This window comes from Chlamydotis macqueenii, chromosome 6, assembly GCF_036417535.1.
Source record: "Chlamydotis macqueenii isolate bChlMac1 chromosome 6, bChlMac1.mat, whole genome shotgun sequence".
Classification (NCBI taxonomy): Eukaryota; Metazoa; Chordata; class Aves; order Otidiformes; family Otididae; genus Chlamydotis; species Chlamydotis macqueenii.
In genome coordinates this window covers 41891710-41915546 of record NC_141561.1, presented here as the reverse complement: position 1 = coordinate 41915546, position 23837 = coordinate 41891710, and the positions used below count along the sequence as shown (strand labels likewise).

Genomic DNA, 23837 nt, shown 5'->3' with positions numbered 1-23837 from the left:
TCTCCTAACTCCCCCAGCTCCTACGGGCTTTGAACTCCTGAGCCCAAAAACACAGCCAAGAACGGAGGACAGGGATCTAAATTTTGTTAGCTCTGCTTCAAGGCATGATAAATCCTTGTAACAGGGATTTACAAGTAAGGTGACAGAAATTTTATTTTTCCTTTCTATGTAACTGTGGATTTGGGGGTAGTTTTTTGCTAACACTGTAGTCTGCCAGCAGTACGTGTTTGGCACTGGGAAGACCTGGCTGTTGTTAGACCCTATGAACTATCAAAGGCAGGACAGGCAGAAGAGGAGCTTTTCTCTCTGGAACGTCTTTAGCTGGCTTTAAAAAAAACCCAAAACACAAGTTGTGAGGTTAAATGCCCTCACACACACGCTTCCAGTGTGTATTTTACTGCTCGGTTAAGCAAAGTCCCTCCCTGAACTGGGCTGAGACGGATGGGGCAGGTCTAACACCGTCCTAAGAAACTGCCCGTTTAAACGGAAAGCACGCCAGCTCCCTGGCTCCCTATCGGAAGAGCAAGAAGTCGTTTCGCTCGCTTTTTCCTCTCAGCGCGTCACAAGCACCTTCACACACCTATTGCTGACCCCGAGACCTCAAATCACTACCTTTCCCTCAGAAAACCCTACTGCTCAGAAGAGAACCATTTCAGAAACGGAAGATTAAGACCCACCAGACCTGCCTCTCGGGCACCGGAGCCCCAGCGTTGGCAGGCAAACGCCCCCAACCCCGCGGGCCGCTCCGAGGTTAGCACAAGCAATAATTTGTTCACTGCGGTATCAGACCTGGTGAGACAAAGCTAGGTTACAGCATCTCCTCCCAAACAGAGAGCTCTGCTCGGACCAAGGCTAAAACAGCCCCCTGCCTCCACGCTCCCCTGTCCCATTGTTCTGGTTTTGTTGGGTGAGGAGGGGCCTAAGGTGGTAGCTTCTGTAGGAAACTGCTAGAAGTCGCTCCCCTTTGTTCAGTGGACTCGGCCGGGCCTAGGGCGGACCTGCTGCTGGCCAAGGCCGAGCCAATTGGTAGCAGAATGTCCCGTGATAACGCCTCTGCGATAACGTATTTAAGAAGGGGAAAACAGGAAAAAGAGGAGGAGAAGATGTGAAGCAGCTGAGCGGGGGCAGAGAGGGGGAGGCGCGAGCCTTGTGGGCCTTGCAGGCCTCACCCTCTGGCCTCTCGCCGGGCAGCCGACTGGGCCCGACTCGGCCCGGCCTGGCTGCAAGAAGTGGAGAGGAGATGAGATGTGAATAAGATGTAAAAAGGATCCTGAGAGGCGTCTGCCAGCCTGTTGTGAGGAACGGCTGCAGACACCAAGGTCGGTTCAGAAGGAGGGGGAGGAGTAATGCGGCTCCTGGCCAAGATTCCCCTGCAGCCTGTGGTGAAGACCATGGTGGAGCGGGTTGTCCCCCTGCAGCCCATGGAGGTCCACGGAGGGGCAGAGATCCACTTGCAGCCCGTGAAGGACCCCACGCCGGGGCAGGTGGGTGCCTGAAGGAGGCTGTGGCCCGTGGAGGCCCCGCTGGGGCAGCCGTTCTGGAGGGACTGCACCCGTGGAAGAGATGCCCCATGCCGGAGCAGTTTCACGGAGGACTGTGGCCCGTGGGAGGGACCCCACGATGGAGCAGAGGAGGAATGTGAGGAGTTCTTCCCCTGACGATGATACAGCGGCGTAAAACAACGCGTGATGAACTGACCGCGACCCCCATTCCCTTTTCCCCCCCCGTGCCGCTCGGGGGGGGAAGGTGGTAGAGATAATGTTAAGCCCGGGAAGAGGGAGGGGTGGGGGAAGGTTATCTTGTTCCCTGTCTCATTCTCCTGCTAATTTTAGAAATAAATGAATAGTTTTCCCCAAGTTGAGTCTGTTCTGCCCGTGACGGTAACTTTAAGGATCTCTCCCCGTCCTTATCTCAAACCTTGAGCTGTTTTTTTCTTATATCATCTCCTCCTATTCTCTCGGAGGGTGGGGGGAGTGAGAGACAGACTGCGTAGTCTGGTCCTGATCAGGGCTGAAGTACGACACCCATGAGCCCTGCAATATCCACACGACATCTGAAAGGGTCCTGCTCTGCCCTCAGCCTCTTCCCTACCCGTAAAAGATATCTTGCCAATTAAAAAAGGGCCGTGACGACACCGGTGCTAACAGTTTTGCATCCAAATTTCTGAGCGTTTCTATTGCAACTCGGTCATCCCTCTCTGTATCACTAAGGAATGAGATAAAAGCATCACTTTAGAAATCATGAGCTTTAAAAACTATGACAACAGCACACAAGAGGGAATAAAATGCAGTGCCTTCACTTCCAGATGTGGTGGCTTAGCAAAGTCAAAAGGGAACAAGCTCATCCTCTATGACCACGAGGATTAAGGAATGCTTTATTTGCAACTGCACACCAAAAAAAAAAAAAAAACAAAAAACCAGTTCTGTATAATAAATATTTATCCACAATACAGAGAGTAAAGGATGACCAAGCAGATGGGACTTGTGACGCCCGGCTTTCATGTATTTCCTTGAAAAGCCTCAGCTGCACTGAAGAGCAGCACGCAGGAGGGATGCCCGCTTCTCTAATATCCAATGTCTGGGACCGATCTCCGGGGACCAAACAGCCACAGCAGAGCCTCAGGTGTTGCTGGTCAGGCGTTGCTGTCCGGTGCTCCCCGACGCACCCCTCAGCACCTGTACAATCCAGATGTGCCCTCACCTGGAACATCCAGGTCCCTTCGGCGCGGAGACATCATGCCACGCTGATCCCCCTTGCCCACCTCCCCTTCCCCAAAGGCAGCGCGAGCCGCCAGCGCCGGACCCAAGGCACTAGAACAAAATTCGGATGGCACGAACTGCGTTTAGTTACGATTAATCAGTTGTGAGATGCAAGGCCTCTTACCGAGCTGCCAAAATAAGGCACAAGCACAATATGGTTCTCGGGTCTCCCAGGGGCCTGCGTGCGGACGGCCGCAAGGCTATGGGTGTTTCAGTTAAGGAGAGCCACTATCAGGAGAAGTGCGGGCAAAATGTTCCAAGATCAAAGAAAGTACAAGAACAAAGAATTCGGACAGACTGTATTAAAAGGAAAAAAATCAAAACCAAAAACCAACATCACACCGAAACGCAGGAAACCACTGCCACGTCTCCTCCACCATTTCAACTGTTCCCCATTTAAAATTCCCATGGTGCTGATTTTGCGTTGAGGATATTCTAAACACCACCCCAACGCTGCCGTGGCTTTCACCCCCACGTAAGGGGCTTTGGGTTTTTTTTTGTTCTTGTTGTTCTCCTGCTGGTATTTCCAACATTTCCAAAGCCAGAGTATTTCCTGTATTTTTCCTTTCCTCCATACAACTCTTTCACGCTCACAATACATTACTTGCTCAACAGCAACCCATTCCATAGGTGCATACAAATACAAGCAATTGGTCAATGTATAAGTTTACCAGAATCTGTATTATAATAAAGCAAAAATCTTAAAAAAAAAAAAAAAAAAAAAAAGTAAGTGTCCTAGTTCAGCCCCGATCGGACCAGACTACGCAGTCTCTTTCTCACTCCCCCCCACCCTCCGAGAGAACAGGGAGAGAAAATATAAGGAAAAACTGCTTGAGGTTTGAGATAAGGACAGGGAGAAATCCTTAAAGTTACCGTCACGGGCAAAACAGACTCGACTTGGGGAAAACTATTCATTTGTTACTACAAACAGCAAGATAATGAGACAGAGAACAAGATAACCTCCCTCCACCCCTCCCTCTTCCCGGGCTTAACATTATCTCTACCACCTTCCCCTCCTGAGCGGCACAGGGGGGAAGAGGGAATGGGGGTTGCGGTCAGTTCATCACATGTTGTTTCACGCCGCTGCTTCATGGTCGGGGGAAGAACTCCTCACATTCCTCCCCTGCTCCGTTGTGGGGTCCCACCCCTATGCCACAGTCCTTCGTGGAACTGCTCCGGCGTGGGTCATCTCTTCCACGGGTGCAGTCCCTCCAGAACGGCTGCCCCAGCGGGGCCTCCACGGGCCACAGCTGCCTTCAGGCATCCACCTGCTCCGGCGTGGGGTCCTCCACGGGCTGCAGGTGGATCTCTGCCCCTCCGTGGACCTCCATGGGCTGCAGGGGGACAACCTGCTCCACCATGGTCGTCACCACAGGCTGCAGGGGAATCTTGGCCAGGAGCCGCATTACTCCTCCCCCTCCTCCTTCACTGACCTTGGCGTCTGCAGCCGTTCCTCACAACAGGCTGGTAGATGTCTCTCAGGATCTTTTTTTACATCTTATTCACTTCTCATCTCCTCTCCACTTCTTGCAGCCGGGCTGGACCGAGTCGGGCCCAGTCGGCTGCCTGGCGAGAGGCCAGAGGGTGAGGCCTGCAAGGCCCATGAGGCTCGCGCCTCCCCCTCTGCGCCTCTGCCCCCGCTCAGCTGCTTCACATCTTCTCTCCTCTCTCTTTTTTTTTTTTCTGTTTTCCCCTTCTTAAATACGTTATCACAGAGGCGTTATCACGGGACATTCTGCTACCAATTGGCTCGGCCTTGGCCAGCAGCGGGTCCACCCTAGGCCTGGCCAAGTCCACTGAACAAAGGGGAGCGACTTCTAGCAGTTTCCTACAGAAGCTGCCACCTTAGGCCCCCCTCACTAAACAAAACCACGACAGCAAGGCCCGTACATTTGATGTAAGAAATTCCGATTCCAATAAAGGGCTTAATAAGGAATAACTTATTTTCTCAGACGACCGATAATTTAAGCTTCCCATGTGTAATCAGGATATTGGGTTTTCATGGCTGGAAGCAGGCAGACATCTGCTAACATCTCCTCTACCTTGAGGTCATCAAGGGATTGGGTTATCACCTGGACATGATTAGGACCTGATTTTTACCAAATTTGTTTCACTTTGTAGGTATTGTGCAGGTGACCACTACAAAACACCACTGCAAGGATGGGCAAATACAATTATTACCTAATTTTTAAGGGAAGGCAGAGAAGAAAAGCCAACCAATTTGCCAAAGGTCAGAGAGCAATTTGGCAGACACAGAGCCTCCTCATTCCAGAGCGATGAGCCGCTGGGATGAATCATTGCTATCTTCTAAGTCAGCTGAGGAACTGCCATGTTTTCCCGCAGAAAAAGACCTGGATGTTTGTTGACCTTTTAGTACAAAGCAACACAAAACCCTAGACAACCTCGAAGAACCTTCCCATGCTCCAGCTTATGGAGCTGCATCTCCAAACCCATCTTTACTGCTGCAAACCATACCATTCCATCTCCTAAATGTCTGTGCACCACTGGCACGTCTGGAGACCTGGCCTGATCTCCAGCCAGATGTGCAAGGGAAGTCTTCTGTAGGCAATTTGCCCACTCATAGATGAGAAGCTTGTGTGAGACCTCATCCAGGTTCTCTCAATGTTCATCAACCTCCACAACACAGCCGCACCGCTGTTGGTTCCCTGCTCTGTTCAGTTGATGGCTCCTGCAGCTACCACCTCAGCATCCTGGTGACACACTTGTGAAGCCACAGCCCAGCTCCAACATTCACGCAGAAGCGCCATCGCTGAGCAAGGTGTTTGACAGATACCCTAACACAGCCAAACCAGCCAATTGAAATTCGTCCTCCTGTGTAAGATTCCAATGAAAGCTTTTGGCAACACTTACGACAGGATGTGGCTCACCAATACTGAGGGGGTGCAATTATTTTTCAAGTGCAAAACGAACTCGAACACACCCACCTCGAAACTTTTTTGAGTCTGTCCATCCCTCCCTCATCCCTGTCCTCCCCTCTAAATGTATGAACTGACCAGAAATGCTAATCTATTTTTAGAAGAAACTTTTAAAAATTTGTATTCATTTATTTAATCTGGGAAACGACTTGCATACAGGTGGCAGACCTTAGCGAAAATAAAAGCCTTTCGTATGTCACTGAACCAGCGCACCTGACTGCCTGCCAACTCAGGATCTTCAAGACCTTCATCAATATCATCACAGCACGACTGCCTATGAGCAGGACTACAAACAGGTCAAGGAGGGCAAGTTTTGCCCTAAATTTCACCCACGGTTTGGTCTTCCGTGCAACAACAGCTTGTGAAAAGCTCCTCTCTCCACCAGAACAGGTCAGCCGCTGAATTTTATTAGAAACTTCCAAACGAATCCACCTCAGGCAATTTACTAGCAAGAACTGTAACAGCTTAACAAAAACCTAGCCAAGTCTCCTTAACGTGCAGTACATTTTTCTATATGTTACAATTACAGTTCCCAGTCAATGATTCCAAAGCCTTTTATTAGATCATAAAAACTTAAGACCAGCTTATAATGAAATCTCTAATCAAATATGAATGAATCATCTGATGTGACACAATTTCTTCAATGAAAAACAGATGGAAAAGTAGTAATGATTGAGCGGTTTGAATCACAAGATATTAGTTAAGCAAAGGAGCAGATATTTAATCATAAGCACTTGTCTCAAGTTAGAAGAGATACTGGCTTAAGGGAGACCTCAAACGAAGCCATTCAACGGACAAATGCCAAGCCGGCACCAGCCGTAACGGTAAATGAGATGGCTTCAGCGTGAATGAACTTACCGCCGCGCCCGAGGCACAGAGAGTGCTGATCTCACGTCCGCTTGGCGGCAAGAGGAATTAGGCCAGGAGGGAGGAGGACATTCCCATAGAGAATTCCCTCCTCTTTCAGAAGCCTGGAGATCCTGTGATTTAGGAAAGCACGCAGAAGGAAACCACGCCTGTAAAGCTGAAGCGCTCACATCGCAATCCAGCTCTCAAAGACCCTATTTGCTGAAGGTAACATCCCTTCTCTCACTGCATACGCATGTAAAACAAGAGTTAAACCACTCCATGTTAACTCGGCACGTCCGTGTTGCCGGGCTTTCCAGCTTGACGTAGCATGGTTACAATTTTTATTTGTACACTTAGTGAATCATGTCTCAGCCTACATCATTTTAGGGTTTGGGGCAGTTTTTTGGGGGGCGGAGGAGGGGAGCTAGGGGGATAAAAAGTGACGAAAAGGGAGAGAAAGGTCTATTTAATCAACTAATGGCAATTCTCCAGGTCAGCATCTGGAGACCGCTACAACATTTCGGCATCATTGCACAAGCTGTTCACCTGATATTCCCTCCACCGCCCAAAGACAAAGCAGAGCCAAACATAGCCCTGAAAATCAATATACGCTGGGAAGAGCCTCTAGGAACTTGATGAATGCACCTTGTGTCAGAAGAGGAATTCCTAAAATCCCGGGAATGCAGGTGGCTGCTGAGCACAGACCTACAGCATCTAACGATAAACAACCCCACGTCAATTTTGGTATAAAGCACTCTGGGGAGCTCTGTAGTACAGAGCACACCAAGAAAAAGGGAGCGCGGACCAAAGCAAACCCGCTAACGAAACCCTCCTCCTCCAGGAAACGCTCCCATCCACTTCGCAGGGGTCAGGAGAAGTGATGGAAAAGAGGAGCAGAGTACAGGGTAGGACAAGCGTCATCTTGAAAAACTGCGGGAATTACAAATAAAATCAAATTAAAAAAAAAAAAAAAAAAAACACAAAGATTTCACCTTGATTGTCTCTTTAGGGTTGCATACCCAGGCAAAACACCCAGAGTGGAAAACCACGTTGCAACCAGGATACGGCACAGGCACCGAAGACCGCACCTGAGACACGCAGATTTTTTTTACCCAGAAATGCCACAATCCGTGATCAACTTTCCACGAAATACTTATCGCTTTTCATTCATCGCACGGCGCTGTTATTTTTAGAAGAGCCAGAGGCAATGGGAACAGATTACCGAGTAACAACTCAAGCGAGCCTTTCAATGTCTGCTTGTGTCGTGCCATCTCCTCCCGCCATAAGAAGCCGGAGAGTTTAACGCACGTACCATCGTGCCTTCACAGGCTCTTCGCTCCCTCACCTGCTTTTATATAGAAGCAAAAGCACAAAACACCCTTTCCTTGGGTAGGGAGTTGAGGAGAAGAACTTATTTTGAAAATAATACTTTGTGAACAGTCAGGACTAAGCAAATCCAGCGAAATCTCTAGCTGATCACTGTGAACCAGCAAACTAAACAAGGCGAGGGAAGAATAATGAAAAACAGCAAGTTGCGTCTTGCAGTACAGTAAACTTTCCTGCCAGCTACCTTTAATCTCAGAAAACAGCCCCGCATTCAAGCGCTTAAGATTTAAGTGCTGCTTTCAGCTTTTAAGAGAGGAACAAGTCGTTAAATAATTCATCCCACCTCCTCCGTTTAATCACCGTTTCCTTGTGATAAGAAAGGAGATGACAGCTAAATATTTTTTTGGAGACAAGACACAACAAAACAGAGTTCAGGAGCTGCGTGCTCCTGCTCTTCCCACCCCACAGGATCAGGAAAATCCAAGGGGATCACGTTCCGGGCAGATATCAAAGCAGCCCACGCTCCAGCAAACCCAACTCAGAAAGAAAGCTGTTTTAATTCCTTGCTGCAGTTTCTCCGCTATCTCACGTCAGAGCTTCTAAACGGTGGCAAAACGAATACGCTACGCCTGCCAAAAACAGCTGCAGCTTCTAAAGAAGCTAACAACGGGGCAACAAGCAAACAACTATTTCATCTCCTTAGTGTACGGCTGTGACATTAAAATGATTTCTCAAGAGCTCACTTTCAACAGTAATTTGTTTTTTTAGGTGGGTTCCACCCCACACCAGGCTCCAGAGAGCACAGACTGCGATGTTTTCAACATTAAAGGGTTAGCCTTTCTGTGCGTGAGCTACACTTCTGGAGCACAGTAAAACCATACGCCGTCCCCGTCGGAACACGGCCCGGTGCGAACAAGGACAAATGAGCTCCTATCTGCAGAGGCGCGAGCCGGTCGGGAGCCCCGAAATCCTGGCCGACCAGCCAGCAATCTGAACCTGCTTCAAAGCCCCACTGCGCCACACTGATCTGCTTCCTTTCTGATGGAGCTTTTGAAGCCGACACGCTACAGAAAGCGGGCAAGTATCGGAAAGTCCGGTGCAGCGAGAGGGCACCCCCTTCCTTTGAAGGGACAAAGGAACACAGGCGCGGTATTCGGCTCTGTTAGACCGACCGGACTACCGCCCCTTCCTCTGAGAGACGGGGATTCATCTCCGATTTCAAAAGCCTGTAAAATCACCTAACAATATTAGTTTGGAGGCTCTCGCAAACCATTCATCCATACATACATCAGCATGGTTTTTTTCCAAATGAATGTGGAAGTGAGACTGCATAATTAGATTCAGGAAGAAGAAAAAGCAGGGAGCCGAAATCTCACGCATAATCCTCTGGCTGGCCCCAGCCACGCTGCCCTTGCACTTCCCAGTGCCAGATCCAGAAGATCCAGTACCATGCCGGAAGAGCCGTCCCAAGGGTCGAGCAGCAGCATCGCGGTAAAGGCAGGAGCAGGTCAGTGCGGCCTGCAGTGGTGGCCTGGATGGAGAGCAGGGACACAGCCTCACATGGAAGAGCCATTTCAGGCAGCTTAACGTAGAAGATGCAGTCTGCTCATCACCACCATCATGGCATCCCCAGTCAAGCGCCTGTTGCTCTTAGAACCATAGAATGATTTGGGTGGGAAGGGACCTTTCAAGCCCACCCAGTCCAATCCCCCTGCAAGGAGCAGGGACATCTCCAACCAGATCAGGTTGCTCAGAGCCCCGGCCAACCTGGCCTGGAATGTTTCCAGGGATGGGGCATCCACCGCCTCTTGTAGAAACTGCTCAGCAACAGCCACTCAAACGCTTTGTGTAACCCCTTAATTCCTAATGTTTTGTAGAAGGCTACTATCAGCCTTCAAAAACTCCTCAGAAAACCACCACCCATCATTTACCTAGCGTGCACGGCAGCCTTGCAGGCCACCCACGGTTTGCATATCACAGGTGGAGAACAACCTCAAGAAGGCAGACGGCAGCTTTCTATCTGATCCACAGCAGCCACCAGAGAGAGATCTTCACCGAAGGGGCAACCAGCCCAGCACCTTTTCCTCAACCTCCCCATGAAACCAAGGCAAACTATGTGTCAGCAGCACTCAACCGCTGCAATAAGTGACACGATTATCATGATTACTTTTGCTACAACTTGGGAACGCATCCCTTAAAAACCAACGGAAATGCTAAGGGATGGGGAATGTCTTTCCTAATTCAGTAATTGTACCGTCCACGGATATCCCCAGAGCTTCACATTAGGCCATGACCATCTTATTTATTTCTAATTTTACTCACATATCACAGACACTATGCTATTTTCATATTTCTAACACTAAAGAAATTGCTTCAGATTGTTTTGTAACAAAATGAGCAATTATAAACTTTACACTAACAAGAAAAACTAACAGATTAACGGGAGGTTGTTATCTAAAGAACCATAAACAGAGCCTTAGAAAGAAAGAAAACTCATTCTACAAAGTATGCTTAACAAAGTTCTACTTGCTAAATCTCAAGGATGGTGCCAACAGTACACAAGCGATGTTTTTAAGAGGATTATCTACAAAATATCTAGGTATCTACACAGCTGAGGTCTTTAAGACCAGCTCCCCAGCTTCGCACCATGGAAAAGGCAGAGCATCACTCGGTTTAAATGCACAGGAAGAAAAAGTAAGAGGACAGGAGGCCTCTGCCCCTCCTTCCTTGCATATGAATCAGGCCCCTTTTCACTGCTAAAAAGATGAAAAATACTGTAAAGTACACAGAAAATACTTAAAACCAGTATGCTAACTTGCAGGACGATTCCTTCACCCTTCCGCGAGCGAGTCAACGCCACCCATCAAAACCAGGCAGCGGCCACCTCTGCGCTCACACATCTGAGAAGCTTTCTCTCCTGCTAACCACAGCCTCTTCATCACCGTGAGATTTTTCCTTCTAACATTAACTAAAAGTAATTCAGATCTCTGAATTCAGCATGTAGAAGTTAAGGAAAAGCAACGCTGCCCAATAGACTCAACATCCTAACCCCTTTCCTCCCCCAGGCCAAAGACGCAGTCATACTCTGAAGCCAGAAACAGAGGAAGCAGCATCACCCAACAGATGATTATAATCCTGTGCAAGATGTGGGTTGTGGGGGTTTTGTCTTACTGTACTTTTACAAGCAACTGAGAAATTCAGAAGCACCAATTATAGGTGATGCATTTTTGAAAAGAGAAAGTGTTACCCAAATTAATCCTTAATTTACGCAAAAAAAGAAGAGAGAATTCTTTTTCCCAAAAAACCACCTTGCTGATGACTGACCTCCATTCTTCTCAATCCAGTTCACTCCTAAAACAGTTCTACGAAAATGCTTTAAACATTTCCATTTTGTACCGGAGATGTTCCCACAGGACAGAGCATGTTTAGGACCTGGGTACTGAACATCCCTTTCTCACCTTTTCACATCTGAGAAGGACAACCAACAAGGATCAAACTTCTCCTTCTCTTGGGTCGTGGCAAAGAGAAAACATTTTGGTTTCCTACAAGCACACCGCAATGATTTTATCTTAAACAGAAATACACTTCTGGGAACAAAGGCTCAGCATCCGTTCAAGTTTATTCATCTTGATGCCTACAGCTCAGTCGCTTTGCCGTGATTAGCATGGAATAAGGTTTGAAACAGAACATCCCAGGACGCCATTAAGGAATTTTTTTCCTGAAGCTGTTTTCCAGCACCGTTATTTCAGCCCTGCCTGAGACTTGGAACACTCCCGCACAAACCCACGTGCAACACGTTTTTCTGGAGCAATCGTTGGTATGACCTCTACTTTCTTCTCTCAAAAGGATCTGCAGCAAACTTCTAAAGGCAATAACGATAAGAACCAGGCAGGACAATGGTCTTCCCAAGAGGGAAAGCCCCTCAAATTGGCAGCCACTTTTAAGAGTAACTTTAAAAACCCATCAGGATACAGAGTTATAGGCAGGCACCACCCCTGAAAGCCAGCTGACGAGCCGCTTCCAGGATCAATGATATCTGCTTGCATTCACAAACATGCCGAAACACCTTTCTGCTCTTTGCCAAACACTCTGCTTCCAGGTTCTAATTACCACTCTGCAAATTGAAAGATAAGATAGAAATTTCCAGCCCGTGCATGCGCTGCAGGGCTGAAAAGATTTCTCCAAAATTTAGCAGAAACTGAATAAGTGTAGGGTCTTGAGTCAAAAGTATCTGGGTGAGCACTGTCCAGAGCCAATGCTGCTTCTTGCAATAGGTCACATTTTCACTCCCAGTCGGTCCCTACCCTTCGCTCACCGTCACGCACAACCAGCCGGAGCCTTGCGGCACGAGACAGGAATCCCCTCGGCTCAAACGCTGGCCGAAGTCCCTCGACGAAGAGATGGTGCTGCCCATCTCGCACCATGCCACAGCTCCCCAGTGCCAGCTAGGCTGGTCATTTTTTCAGTAGGCATACAGGTGAGCTATTAAAAATCCTCAAAATGGAGTCCAAAAGGTAAGAATTCGGTCAATCCTGTACGAGTTCACAACAGCTTAAACAAAGCCTCCTTTCATCTGGGGAAAAATAGTCAGAGCACAGCGAACTCTACCATCAGGTTAGCCAAGCTATCAACCAGCATCAGCCTTTGTCCTGCAATATCTCAAAAGGAAACGTTAAACATAACAAGCAACAACAAAATCTTTTTTTTTTTTTTTTTTAAAAAAGAGTAAAAAGACTAAAACACATCACATTCACAATACTGGCCGTTGATCTACCGACAGAAAAGACAACTGACTCCTTTTGTGCAGAGCCACAAAATTCAATCTAGTTCATGGATACAAAATGGGGAGTAAAACCTTTGAGCTGACCTGTGTTACCACGCTAGTTTTAAAACGAGAAGCTCTCTCAGGGTTAGGAAAATACAACCTCCCTTACCTGACAGACAAGTTTTGGAGCACACAGAGGGAAGAGAAATTTCTCAGAATCCAAAGCCAAACACTTGTACCTGGTAAACGAGGATCTCTTCCTTTTTCTCCAACACAATAGCTCTACCTCCTTACAAAGTTTCCTTCCCCAGATATGCATTGAAGTCCACAAAAATCTAGGTTAGGTTCACAGCCCATTTTTCCCCCCTCTAATCTACTGAAATTGTTTCGAATAAGCTTCGTTTACATTTTTCCAACTCGCATTACAAGAAGTGCTTAGATCTTCTGTGAGATCTCTTCCTTAATAGAAAAGGACCTCGAGGCATTTTGGAAGGCAGTAGAGAAGAGAAAGTCGGGTTTTTGGAAAACTCAGGCTCCTGCCTGGAAAGCAGATAATGCTTCACATACATACCCAATCATCCCCAGTATAAATATCTCTATCTGTTTGCTCCTGGAAACAAAACATTTTTGGAAGAGAGAAGGGGGAAAAACAAAAGGCAGCGGCAGATTGCTTTCCAGAGCATTTCAGGTACTGTGACCAAAACTTTGGTTTCCATCACTTGAAGTGCTGCCGTTCGGAGCCGTGAGATCTCCCTCAGCTCCGGGAGGAGCAGCCAGGCTCTGGGATGAGCGCTGGGGCTGCTGTGCCTGCTTCACACCAGAAGGACCAAGACCCAGGAGACAGCGTAGCAGAGTCGTTAGACCCCTCCATCAGCCCGTGTTTGTCTCCTCATTTCAACCTGAGGAGATTTCTCCCCAGTGGGAGCAGCAACCCAAAAACCTACTCTGCATCGCAATGTTCCTTTTAGGCCACGAAAAGACTCCGAGGTGCTGCTTTGTCCTGCCGTCCTCTCCTTTCAAAGCAAAACCAAGCAGCTCCAAAAGGGCCAGGCTCTCCTTAGCCCCCTGCCAAGCTATTTAAGACTCCCAGGGCTCCATCCTCCCTCCGCTCCCAAATCCCACTCGCCCAGCCTGGGAAAGGAGATGCGTGCAAGTTCTAACACACTTTGTTCCAGCATTTTTACATTTGCATGTTGCTCTCCCACTTGCAAGATAGAGCTGCAGAATATTTTACTGCGTTCACAGAACAGAAACAACATTTAATGAAAGTTTCTTCTTACCAGAGCTAGGCATGTGGTTCACTCTAGGTGGATTCAACAGCTCTACTGGCTGGTCTCTGCCAGAAAGCCCATCTGGAAAGAGAAAATAAATAAATTAATTAATTAAAATCACAGCAACTCTGTGGTTAGCTGAGCTATTTTTGACATTCCAAGCAAAAAATTTTAAAAAATAAGATTACTACTCAATTATCAATGTAAAACAGAAACACACAAGTAGCACAAACTTGTAGAAGCAAGAAGATTAAGAGGAGAGCTGCCTAACAACTGCTTACACTATCCCATAAAATGAAAGATGCTCTACCCCAGACTGCACACAGGTTCTCCCGCTCTTTAAATCCACCGCCGGTACTGATCCAAATCCAAGGAAACGCGCAGGGCAGCTTACAAACCTCACCACGCAGTGACTGAACTGCATGCGCTCCCCGCCCGGAGAACCAAGCAAGGGCAGGAACGCAGCCCCGTGAGGCGAAGCCGAAGAAGGGCTGCAATGTGCCAGGGCGACGTAAGGAAAACTGACAAATCACTGCAGGAGATTAAAATGCACAGACATGCATAACGAGCCCCATTTTGCATAAGTTTGGATTTCAGAAAGGCATTAAAAACATACTTTGTAAATGAGATGCAGAAATCCATCTTGTTGAAGCAGTTCTCTCTTCAAAATACTTCCAAGATCGTATCTTGTGCTCAGGCAGGGTTAAAACAGAGGCACACAACACTGCAGACTGCCAGACCAGATTTTCCAGTCGCCCATTCCCCTTCCATCTGCCCCCTCCTAGAAGGTGAAGCTGAAAATGCTAAATTCCATTTTCAGTACCTAGAGTAGGAATACTCGAATACAGAAAACTCATCTCAGAGCCGTCCGCTCCACTGCGAAGACCTCCGCCTCCGCCAGCTCGGCCTGACCGGCTCTCCCCTAACGCCTTTCCGCACTCTGCGCTGCGGCGCAGATACCATCAAGCCAAGCCCTGTCTGAAGACATCAAAGAAGCCACCCCATCTCTCTCAGTTGAAGCAAAGGACAGCATTATAAAAATGTTAAGATGTCAGCAGAATGTTAAAAACATTAAAAAAAACCCAAAACCATCCCACCCCACTTTGTTTTTTGCTCCCTATTTTCTCCATTCTAGGTTTCCGGAGAGAAAGCACAGTGGGGTCTTCTCCATCACTTGCATGGGTTTGCCTCCAGTGATCGTACCCAAGGCAACACGTCAAGAAATTAAACTACAACCATGCTGAGTTCTCCTTCTCAAACAAATAACAGATTATTCACTTTTTTTTTTTTTTTGGCTTTTGATTTGTTACTTCTAAAGCCAAGAGAGCGGCTGGGTGTGCGGTACGCAGCAGCCGACCTACGGCGTCGGTGGGACAACGCTTGGCCGGTTCAGCATCACTGGCACAAGCAGCAGCGAATGGCGATAAACGAGGAGGCAACATGACCGAAGCGAAACGTCGCTATTTTAAACACTGTGCAGCCACCAGCCTCTCCAGATTCACAACACAGCGGTCACTGCAGATCAAAGAGCATAAATGGACAGCAAATAATGAGCCTCCCTGGCTAAAATGTCGAATTTTACAACCTGTTTTTTTTTTTTTTTTCCTATAAGACAGGCACGTGCTATCGCAGCCTGCATTAGTAATTTTTTAATTTGTTGGCGAACTGCAACCCTACTTCCTGCTGAGGCCTTCGCTGAATTTCTGCGCTGAACACGCCAGCACCACCCAGGGACCGTGAGCAGCTCCCAAAACTCATCTCTTCCGCCTGCCAGCAGCTTCATAAAAAAAAGAAATATAGATAGATAGATAGATCTCACTTTGCTGGGCTCTCCTAGCAACACAGCAGCCGCCAGCCGGCACGGCACGCGTACCCGCTCCGGCACACGCTGCGGCTCGGCCAGAGGGAACGTCCGCGAAAAGGGGGCACAGAGCTGGGAGAGGCGAGGGCAGCCCCAGAGCCACCGCGTTTTCCTGGGGAGCTGAGTATTTTCAGCTTCTCTGTCGAGCAATTTCAGAGGAAGGTGTGCCTTCAAAGGAGGAGGGCTTGTCACCAGCAGCCCAGGCGCTCTGCGAGCCAAATCTGGGTCAGTTTTGACAGAACCACCCATTCGCAGCGGGGCTGTTGCAGCAAGGTGTCCTTTCCCGTGCTAAATCCAGCAGTTCTGAACAAGCGACGCTAAACCCACACATGCAGTGCTACGAAGCTGCTGGCCGGGAACAACCGACAAGAGCCCACCTATTCCCCTCACGAGGCCGCAGCACCAGCCGTTTCGGCAGGCTCACGCAGACCCCAGCAGCGGGCACCTGCGCCACGCAGGTAACCCCGCTTCAGAGCCGACCAACTGCTCTGGGCTTTGATTCTGCCGGCCGTGGACTTCTTCACTCGCTGCTGTGAATTTTCAGTCTCACCAGCGCACCAGAGATCACTAACAAACGGCTGGTTAGTAGGGATTTTTAACACATCCTTTTTAAAAAAACTCTAAGAAATAAAGTACCTATATTTTTCAACTAATTAAAAAAAAAACCCCCAAACCACAAACCACCACTCTTCAATCTTTCTTTCAAATTGAGTAATAAACTAAACACAGAAAAACATTTCAGAACATCTTTAAAGCACTGTTGCCTTAAATACTGGAAGTGAAACCAAACTATGCAAGACTAAGGTTCTGTATTCGCTGTACTGAGTGATTAAAAAAAAAAAATTAAGAAAATCTCTATTTGTACCCCAAAAAAAGAGGGGAGGTGGGGGCAGCACTTTATCAGGAGATATTTGTGTAAGGCACCTCTTCCGTGGTGCCTTACACAAGCGGTGGTGGTGGGCTGATGGCTGGACTTGATAATCTTGGAGGTCTCTTCCACACCTAAGATTCTGTGATTCTCCTAAGCTGCCAGCATAGAATAAAAAATGTTACAATGAGATCTAAACACACAAGCTGGCACATCGCTGGCCTCCTCCTGCGGGGCAGAGCGATCTCACACCCCGAGCACGCTAAACGCACGCACCCAGCAATCACAACGCAGCAAACACACTATCCCCACACGTTATTACCATCTTTTTATTTTTTTTTTTGTTAAACCTACCACCTTCTTTCCCACCCTCCTGCATCCTCCTCTCTCACGTGACCTGCCGACAGGTGCTGCGATGTGCATCGTCCCCAGCCCCAGCAGAGGGTCTGCCCATCCCGTTCAGCCCCGCCGGATGACCTGCGACGCGCCCTGAGCGCCAGCGCTCGCTCTTGCTGCACGCGCCCCTCCACCTCTCGACTGGCAGGGGCGAAGACGCAAGCCAGCATGTTTTGTTTTTTTATTTTTTTAAATTGAAGTAGCTGCAAACACACACATTCTACTCTATTGCTCCCCATACACACAGCTCCTCTGCTTCTAAAAAACACGAGCAGCAGTGAAAAATCCAGGACCTCAGAGATATTCCAAGCTCGTTTTACACAGCTATAGAATCACAGAATGGTTTGGGAGGGAAGGGACCTTCAAAGTCCAACCCCCCTGCCAGCAGCAGGGACATCTCCAACCAGATCAGGTTGCTCAGAGCCCCGGCCAACCTGGCCTGGAATGTTTCCAGGGATGGGGCATCCACCACCTCTCTGAGCAACCTGGGACAGTGCTCTACAACCCTCAGCGTAAATGTCTAATCTGAATCTGCCTCCCTCTATTTTGAGACCATGACCCCTCATCCTGTCACACCAGGCCCTGCTGAAGAGTCTCTCCCCATCTTTCCTGCAGCCCCCTTTGGGCACTGGGAGCCGCTCTCAGCTCTCCCCGGAGCCTCCTCTTCTCCAGGCTGAACAGCCCCAGCTCTCTCAGCCTGGCCTCACAGCAGAGCTGCTCCAGCCCTCTCAGCATCTGCGTGGCCTCCTCTGGACCCTCTCCAACTGACCCACATCCTTCTGATGTTGGGGGCTCCAGAGCTGGACGCAGTGCTGCAGGTGGGGTCTCACAGAGCGGAGCAGAGGGGCAGAATCCCCTCCCTCGCCCTGCTGGCCACGCTGCTGGGGATGCAGCCCAGGGTGCGGTTGGCCTTCTGGGCTGCAAGGGTGGGTGTCTCCAGCAAGACCAGAAGAATGTTTAAGAGAAGCCTGTGCTCTGTAACCAATCTCTCCAAGCTAGAACTCAAAGCATTGTCCTTTTCCCAGCAGCATCCCAACAGCCGCAGGCCACAGCCAAAAACTCCACAAATGCAGGCAGAGCCTGTCTGGTTTCAGACACCACTTGTGTCAGGATACTGCAGGGGATTCCCCAAAACCACAGTCTGGTACAGGGTCAGCTACTGAGGACGCGAAATCTGAATCGCAGCGGTCTCTGTATTATTCAGGGCTGCAATAGTTCATACTATCAGTGAGCTGCACAGGACAAAAAAAAACATCACATGTGCAGACTTAGGTTGGCCTTTGAGCTCCAAAACAAAGCAAAAAAACCCACAAAACAAACCAGAATACTTCACCTCCTGAACCAGTTAGACCATCCTGTTGACTCCTCAGCTTTTAAGAAGCAGAAGATGTTACAAGAAGCAAAGAAATTCTTTAATTTTGAGAGACTACATGATCAGTTTGTTAGGAGTTTAAACACCACTGCGTTTAACAAAGAATCATATCTACTGCCAACACAATACCGACCAAAAAAAACCCCAAACCAACCAAAAGGAGTGGTGGAAGGAAGGCTTTACAGTCCAACCTGTGCTACGCCCAATTTTGATGAAGTACTAAAATCCATTCCCCCAATACACTAGGATACTGCTGCCCACAGAAGCGCTTGCTTAGATTGATTCCTTCTCTTAAACAGAAGAGCTGAATCGATTTTGAAGTTCTTTCTAAAGAATAATCTGTTTTAAAAAAACCAAAACAAAACAACTGAGAACTGACCACTGAAAGATGAGGGGGCCTGGAGTCCTAGGCTGTGATTATGTGCTCTATACAACTTTGAAAGAGAAAAAAGAAAAAAAAAAAATCTCTATTTTTTGCATATTCAATGACATTGCTTCGTAGATCCTGTCGCATCATCATAGTGAAGATAAACTGGTCACCTGGGGGGATGTTAGCCTCAAGAAAAGCGTGTTTTGTGCTCCTGCTGTACTGGGTTTTCTTCTTACCACCACTGCTGGAGACTCTCTCTACATTGATCAATGTATACTTGACCTTTGTGTGCCACGGGAAACGCACCACGGCTTACGCTTAGAAAGGGCTAAGAGTGGTCTGGGTCTGCAAATGTCAAAATGAATAAAATCAGTTTCCATTACAAAACCATTGTACTCCCTCCTCCTGCCTTTACAAAGTTTCAGCTCCAGACCTCTCCATGCTTCACCATGTACCTACAGAGAATTTTAAATTTACAAGAAATTTAGAGATTTTTAATTTTACAAAAATTTCAGAATTTATATAATAAAAAAATTTACAAATAGTTTTTTAAAACCTCAGAAGATACTAAAATTATGGTGTGCCACACACAGCTCTATAGTTTTCTCATGTCACGGCCTACTGAGGGTCACAGGGGCACTTCTGCAGTCCCCCAAAAACGGAGAGGGACGGGAAGCAGCTTGTCTTTCTGTCGCGGACAGGGAAAGACAGCGCGAAGAGGTCAAACCATGCAATCACGATTTGTTACAAGCCACAAACCTAGCTTTGAAGCGTACCGAGACAAAGCAGATTACCTACAAAATATTTTCTAGCCAAGTTTTTCCTAAGCCGCTAAAAATAATCGTCCAGAAAATGTCCTCTTGAGTTGGGTTCTGTACGACTCAATCTAACGATTTCACCGGAAAGATCCGACAGCAGCAAGAGTGAGCTGCCCCAGCGGCACCAGGGAGGCCAAAACAGGTGATTCCCGCAGGGCCGATGCGGCCGGAGCCGAAGGGATGCCTGCAGGCCCTCCAGCTCCAGCCCAAGGACGCTCGCGGGGGACAGACAGACATCACTGGCCGGGGGACAGACAGACCGCTCCGGCCGTCGAGCCTGGAAGGAGGCAGACACTGCCCTGTCTGATTTTGGCCTGAGTTCCAGAACGTTGCGTGTAGCTTAATTTCCAGATGGGTACTTCTACTCATAAACTAATAAGATGAAGCTATTATTCACTGACGGGAACTCGCACATTTTATTTTTATCCTCATATGTTGTAAAGAGTTGTTTAAGTTACTGTAAAAATACAGCCAGGGCAGGTTTGGAAGTAGCTGGGTTTGCAGGATTTAAGCGTTGTTGCAAATAGCAAAACAAAGACAAGATGGCTACAGTACGCTCCAGAAAAAGACAGAAACACGCAGGAATAAAAATGTTCTGAAAAGATGAAGTAGCAAAACAAACAACAACATCCAAGGCAAAACCAAAAGAGACAAGGACAGGGAAGCACAGCTTTATTACTTAAAAAAAAAAAAAAACCCCAAAAAAAAAAACCAAACAATGAACAAAAACAGAAGGTCGAAACATTCAGTGAGCTCTTACAGAAAAATGTAAGCAGCTGTACTACAATTAACTCTGATGAGTTTAAAAATGCAGGGCAGAAGTGGGAACGAATAGGTTATTTAAATAGTTTTCCGTGTATTCAGATCTTTAGACCCGATGCAAATCACGCTGGCCTACTGGAACTCAAGTAAAGCACTGAACAACAAACACTTACCTTTAAAGGACGCCCAGAGCAGAGGAAAAGTCCTACAGAGATGTAGGATTTTAAGAAAGGTGAGAGAGAAATGCGGGAGGAAGAGGTGCAGAAAATCAGCGCTGTTGACTAGGATTTGATTTCCCGAAAGATAGGACAATTTCAAGAGGCAGAACAAAAAATCAGGTAACCGGAAAAGCGAGACGGACAGACCAAGGTGAAGTTGCAGGCAGGCAAACGATTCGTTTCTCTGCCTGGCAAACTGGCAAAAACTGACGAGGGGGAAAAAAAAAAAAAAATTAAAAAAAATAAAAAATCAAGTACACACCTGGTTTAAGAAGCCAGCTCAGTCATCATGTGCTCCCGGATCTTTTCTATCCAGCACATTGTGGCGGTTCACTATTTACGGGTAAGAGCAGTAAAGACACGTTTAAAACTCAGGACCTCCCTTTGGAGGACGAGATGCAGAATTCAACGCCAAGTTGGAAAACAGAGGGACGCAAGGTTCAACAACAAATTAGTAAAACCCTACCACCTTGATGCTGACGATGAAGATAATGATGATGATCAAATGTACAATTTCAAGATGAGAAATACCTGACAAAGCAAGGATACAACAAAGAAGAGCCAAAGCACTTCACAAAGGTGAGCATTCACTGCTTGGCTGCCATGTGGAAGACGCAAGTTCAATCCAGGACGCATTAGCAGGCGCATATGCTGGAGAGGGGAGGTCATTACTCGGGGACGTGACAGCCTCTGTGGCCAAAGCGCTGCCCTTGGTTTGAGATACCACACCAGAAGACAAATTGCAGGCAATCAAGGAGAAACCTCTGAGAAAAGATTTTTTAAAAATGAGATAGATGGTCCGCAGATCTCGCTAGCTTTCCTGACATCACCCTGTTCTCAGGTGAGGAAAAACGATACAGCGGCTCAGAGACTCTTCCAGGACGAGCAGTTATCTGTTACGGCAGGGAGCCTGAGACCAAACACGTTTCTGGTCATCTTTAGTCATGTACTTTCCAGACAGCACTTCACCACCCAGCAGTAACGGGGTATTTCTGAGACAGCAGGGAAGTATGCCTCCTTGTAAGCAACAAGTCCTAAAACCTAAGACTTTGCCATCGAACTGCCAGTCCACGTCCTCCACCCGAGGCAGCCACTGCCGCTTGCTGTTCGCAGCTTCGGGTTCCTTTCCAAGCTGGTTTTGGGGTGGGCTTGGCACACAAGTTGCAAAACCTCTGACGGACTCTACTGTTCCCAGTTACGCAGTAGGAACTACAGCCTCTTGTTTACATATTCCCAGTTCCTAGATAAGAAAAAGGAGCGCAGGGAAAAAACGGTTGAGCAATAAGACGCCCCAGCAAGACACGTGCAGTGGTCCAAGTGATGAAGTTGATAAGCGTTTCTTTGCATCATACCACTTGCAAGGCAGTTACCAGATTATTTTGGCTGGTTTTTCCCCAAGGATACAGCTGAAAAGCTTGCCTCCATGCCTTCCAAGCCAAAATAGAAAGAAGCTCTAATTTCTCAGTACCCGATCAATAAAAATCCTCAGGCAAAACAAGGTGGCTGACAGTAAGCCCAGGATAAGTACCCATCAGTAGGCATCTCCAAAACTATCACAACCACATCCTTCCAAGAGTGTGCGCCTACATTTAAAATCAATGACAGAAAGAAAGGGGATGCACCTGGATCAATGACTCCTGATGGCTGTCATCAAGCAAACAACTACCTTGTCCTCCTCACGGCTTGCTAGTAAAACAATTGTGAACCTGTCTCGCAAAGAAAAGAGACAGAGACGCAATTCCCTTCTCTCCATCAGGCCACCTTTCCGCTCGCTTCAAGGTACAACCGAAAGACACTTAAAAACAACCATATGGCGCTTCACAGAAAAGCTCAAAGACAGAATCGGCTTCCCAGTGACCTTCACTCAAGAGACGAGTCGGTGCGCGCTTGGCCAGGGTTCCATTCAAAGTCTACGCCAAGGAGCGTTGGCGGGATCAGCTTTCGCACCGCAAGCCCTGGGCTGCGCCACTTCACATTGTTTTTCCACGTGCTCTATTTTTGGTTGCATCACGGAGCAGTCTGAGCACACACACTGAATTTTTCAGGGGGAAATACACCTCAAACTCAACCCAAAACACCCTCCAGTTCACCTAACACACTCCAGCCACTAACGGGGACTCGTGTCTGGTGGACTGGGCTAAACGCAGTCCTACAGTAAGCTTCAAAACAGAGAGTAGACAGGCTGAGAGAGCTGGGGCTGTTCAGCCTGGAGAAGAGGAGGCTCCGGGGAGACCTGAGAGCGGCCTCCCAGTGCCTAAAGGGGGCTGCAGGGAAGGTGGGGAGAGACTCTTCAGCAGGGCCTGGTGTAACAGGATAAGGGGTAATGGTCTCAAAATAGAGGGAGGGAAATTTTTTACACTGCGGGTGGCGGAGCACTGGCCCAGGTTGCCCAGAGAGGTGGTGGATGCCCCATCTCTGGAAACATTCCAGGCCAGGTTGGCCGGGGCTCTGAGCAACCTGATCTGGTTCGAGATGTCCCTGCTCCTGGCAGGGGTGTTGGACTGGGTGGCCTTGAAAGGCCCCTTCCCACACAAACCACCCTGGGATTCCATGATTCAGAGCCCCACACAGCCCGTTAAAACCTCATCAGGGTCATCTCCAACGCTCCACAGTGCTGTTCCTCTGCATGGTACTTGCTCTCACAGTCACGAGCTGTTCTCCTTCGTGCCTTCCCCTTCCCCTGATGAAGCCTGCCCAGTGATCTACCAGCCAGCGCAAGCCTCATCCCTTGTAACGAGGCTGCCGTCTGCAGCACACGGGCAGGTACGCGCTGTGAGAAAAGCGAGGGCTCCTCGCTCTTTCTGGCACTGCCCAGGGAGCTAGGCGCTGTCTCCTTTACGTGTGTAAGCCCACAGCAATTTCATGGACCTCTCCCAGGCTGAGGAACACCCGCAGTTTTTTCCCCTGCTATCAGTACATACGTTCCACGAAAGTATCCTGTATTTTAATACACAAGTTGAGGGGTTGTTTTGCTGAGAACACACAAACGGTATTGATCTGTGTGACTTCTTAACACAATTTGGGGTGCGCGAGTGGGAGGCTCTGGTCAACCCTGTCGCTGCTAGTTCTAAAACCAGACCACGCACCAGCCTTCCAGCCTCAGGATGCCAGGCAGCTAAAACACCAGCGCTGGGGAATAACAGCCTCCGTCCCTGACCGTGAAGCACAGTCCACTAAAACATCCTGGCTTGCACATTAACAGCTCTGGCGTGTAACAACAAGTTAAAATATTACTAATGAGAACAGTAATTATCATGGACGTATTA

At 48.1% G+C, this 23837-nt stretch overlaps 1 protein-coding gene across 7 annotated transcripts in view; it reads right to left on the bottom strand.

Annotated features, from left to right (window-relative positions):
• The window catches only part of HDAC4 (histone deacetylase 4), a 255508-nt gene that overhangs the window by 144813 nt on the left and 86858 nt on the right, over positions 1 to 23837 (bottom strand). For all 7 annotated transcript variants that reach the window (XM_086751531.1, XM_086751535.1, XM_086751533.1 and 4 more), the window contains exon 3: positions 13916 to 13987. In XM_086751531.1, coding sequence (XP_086607657.1) covers positions 13916 to 13987 — 72 coding nt within the window. The remainder of the gene's footprint in view (positions 1 to 13915; positions 13988 to 23837) is intronic.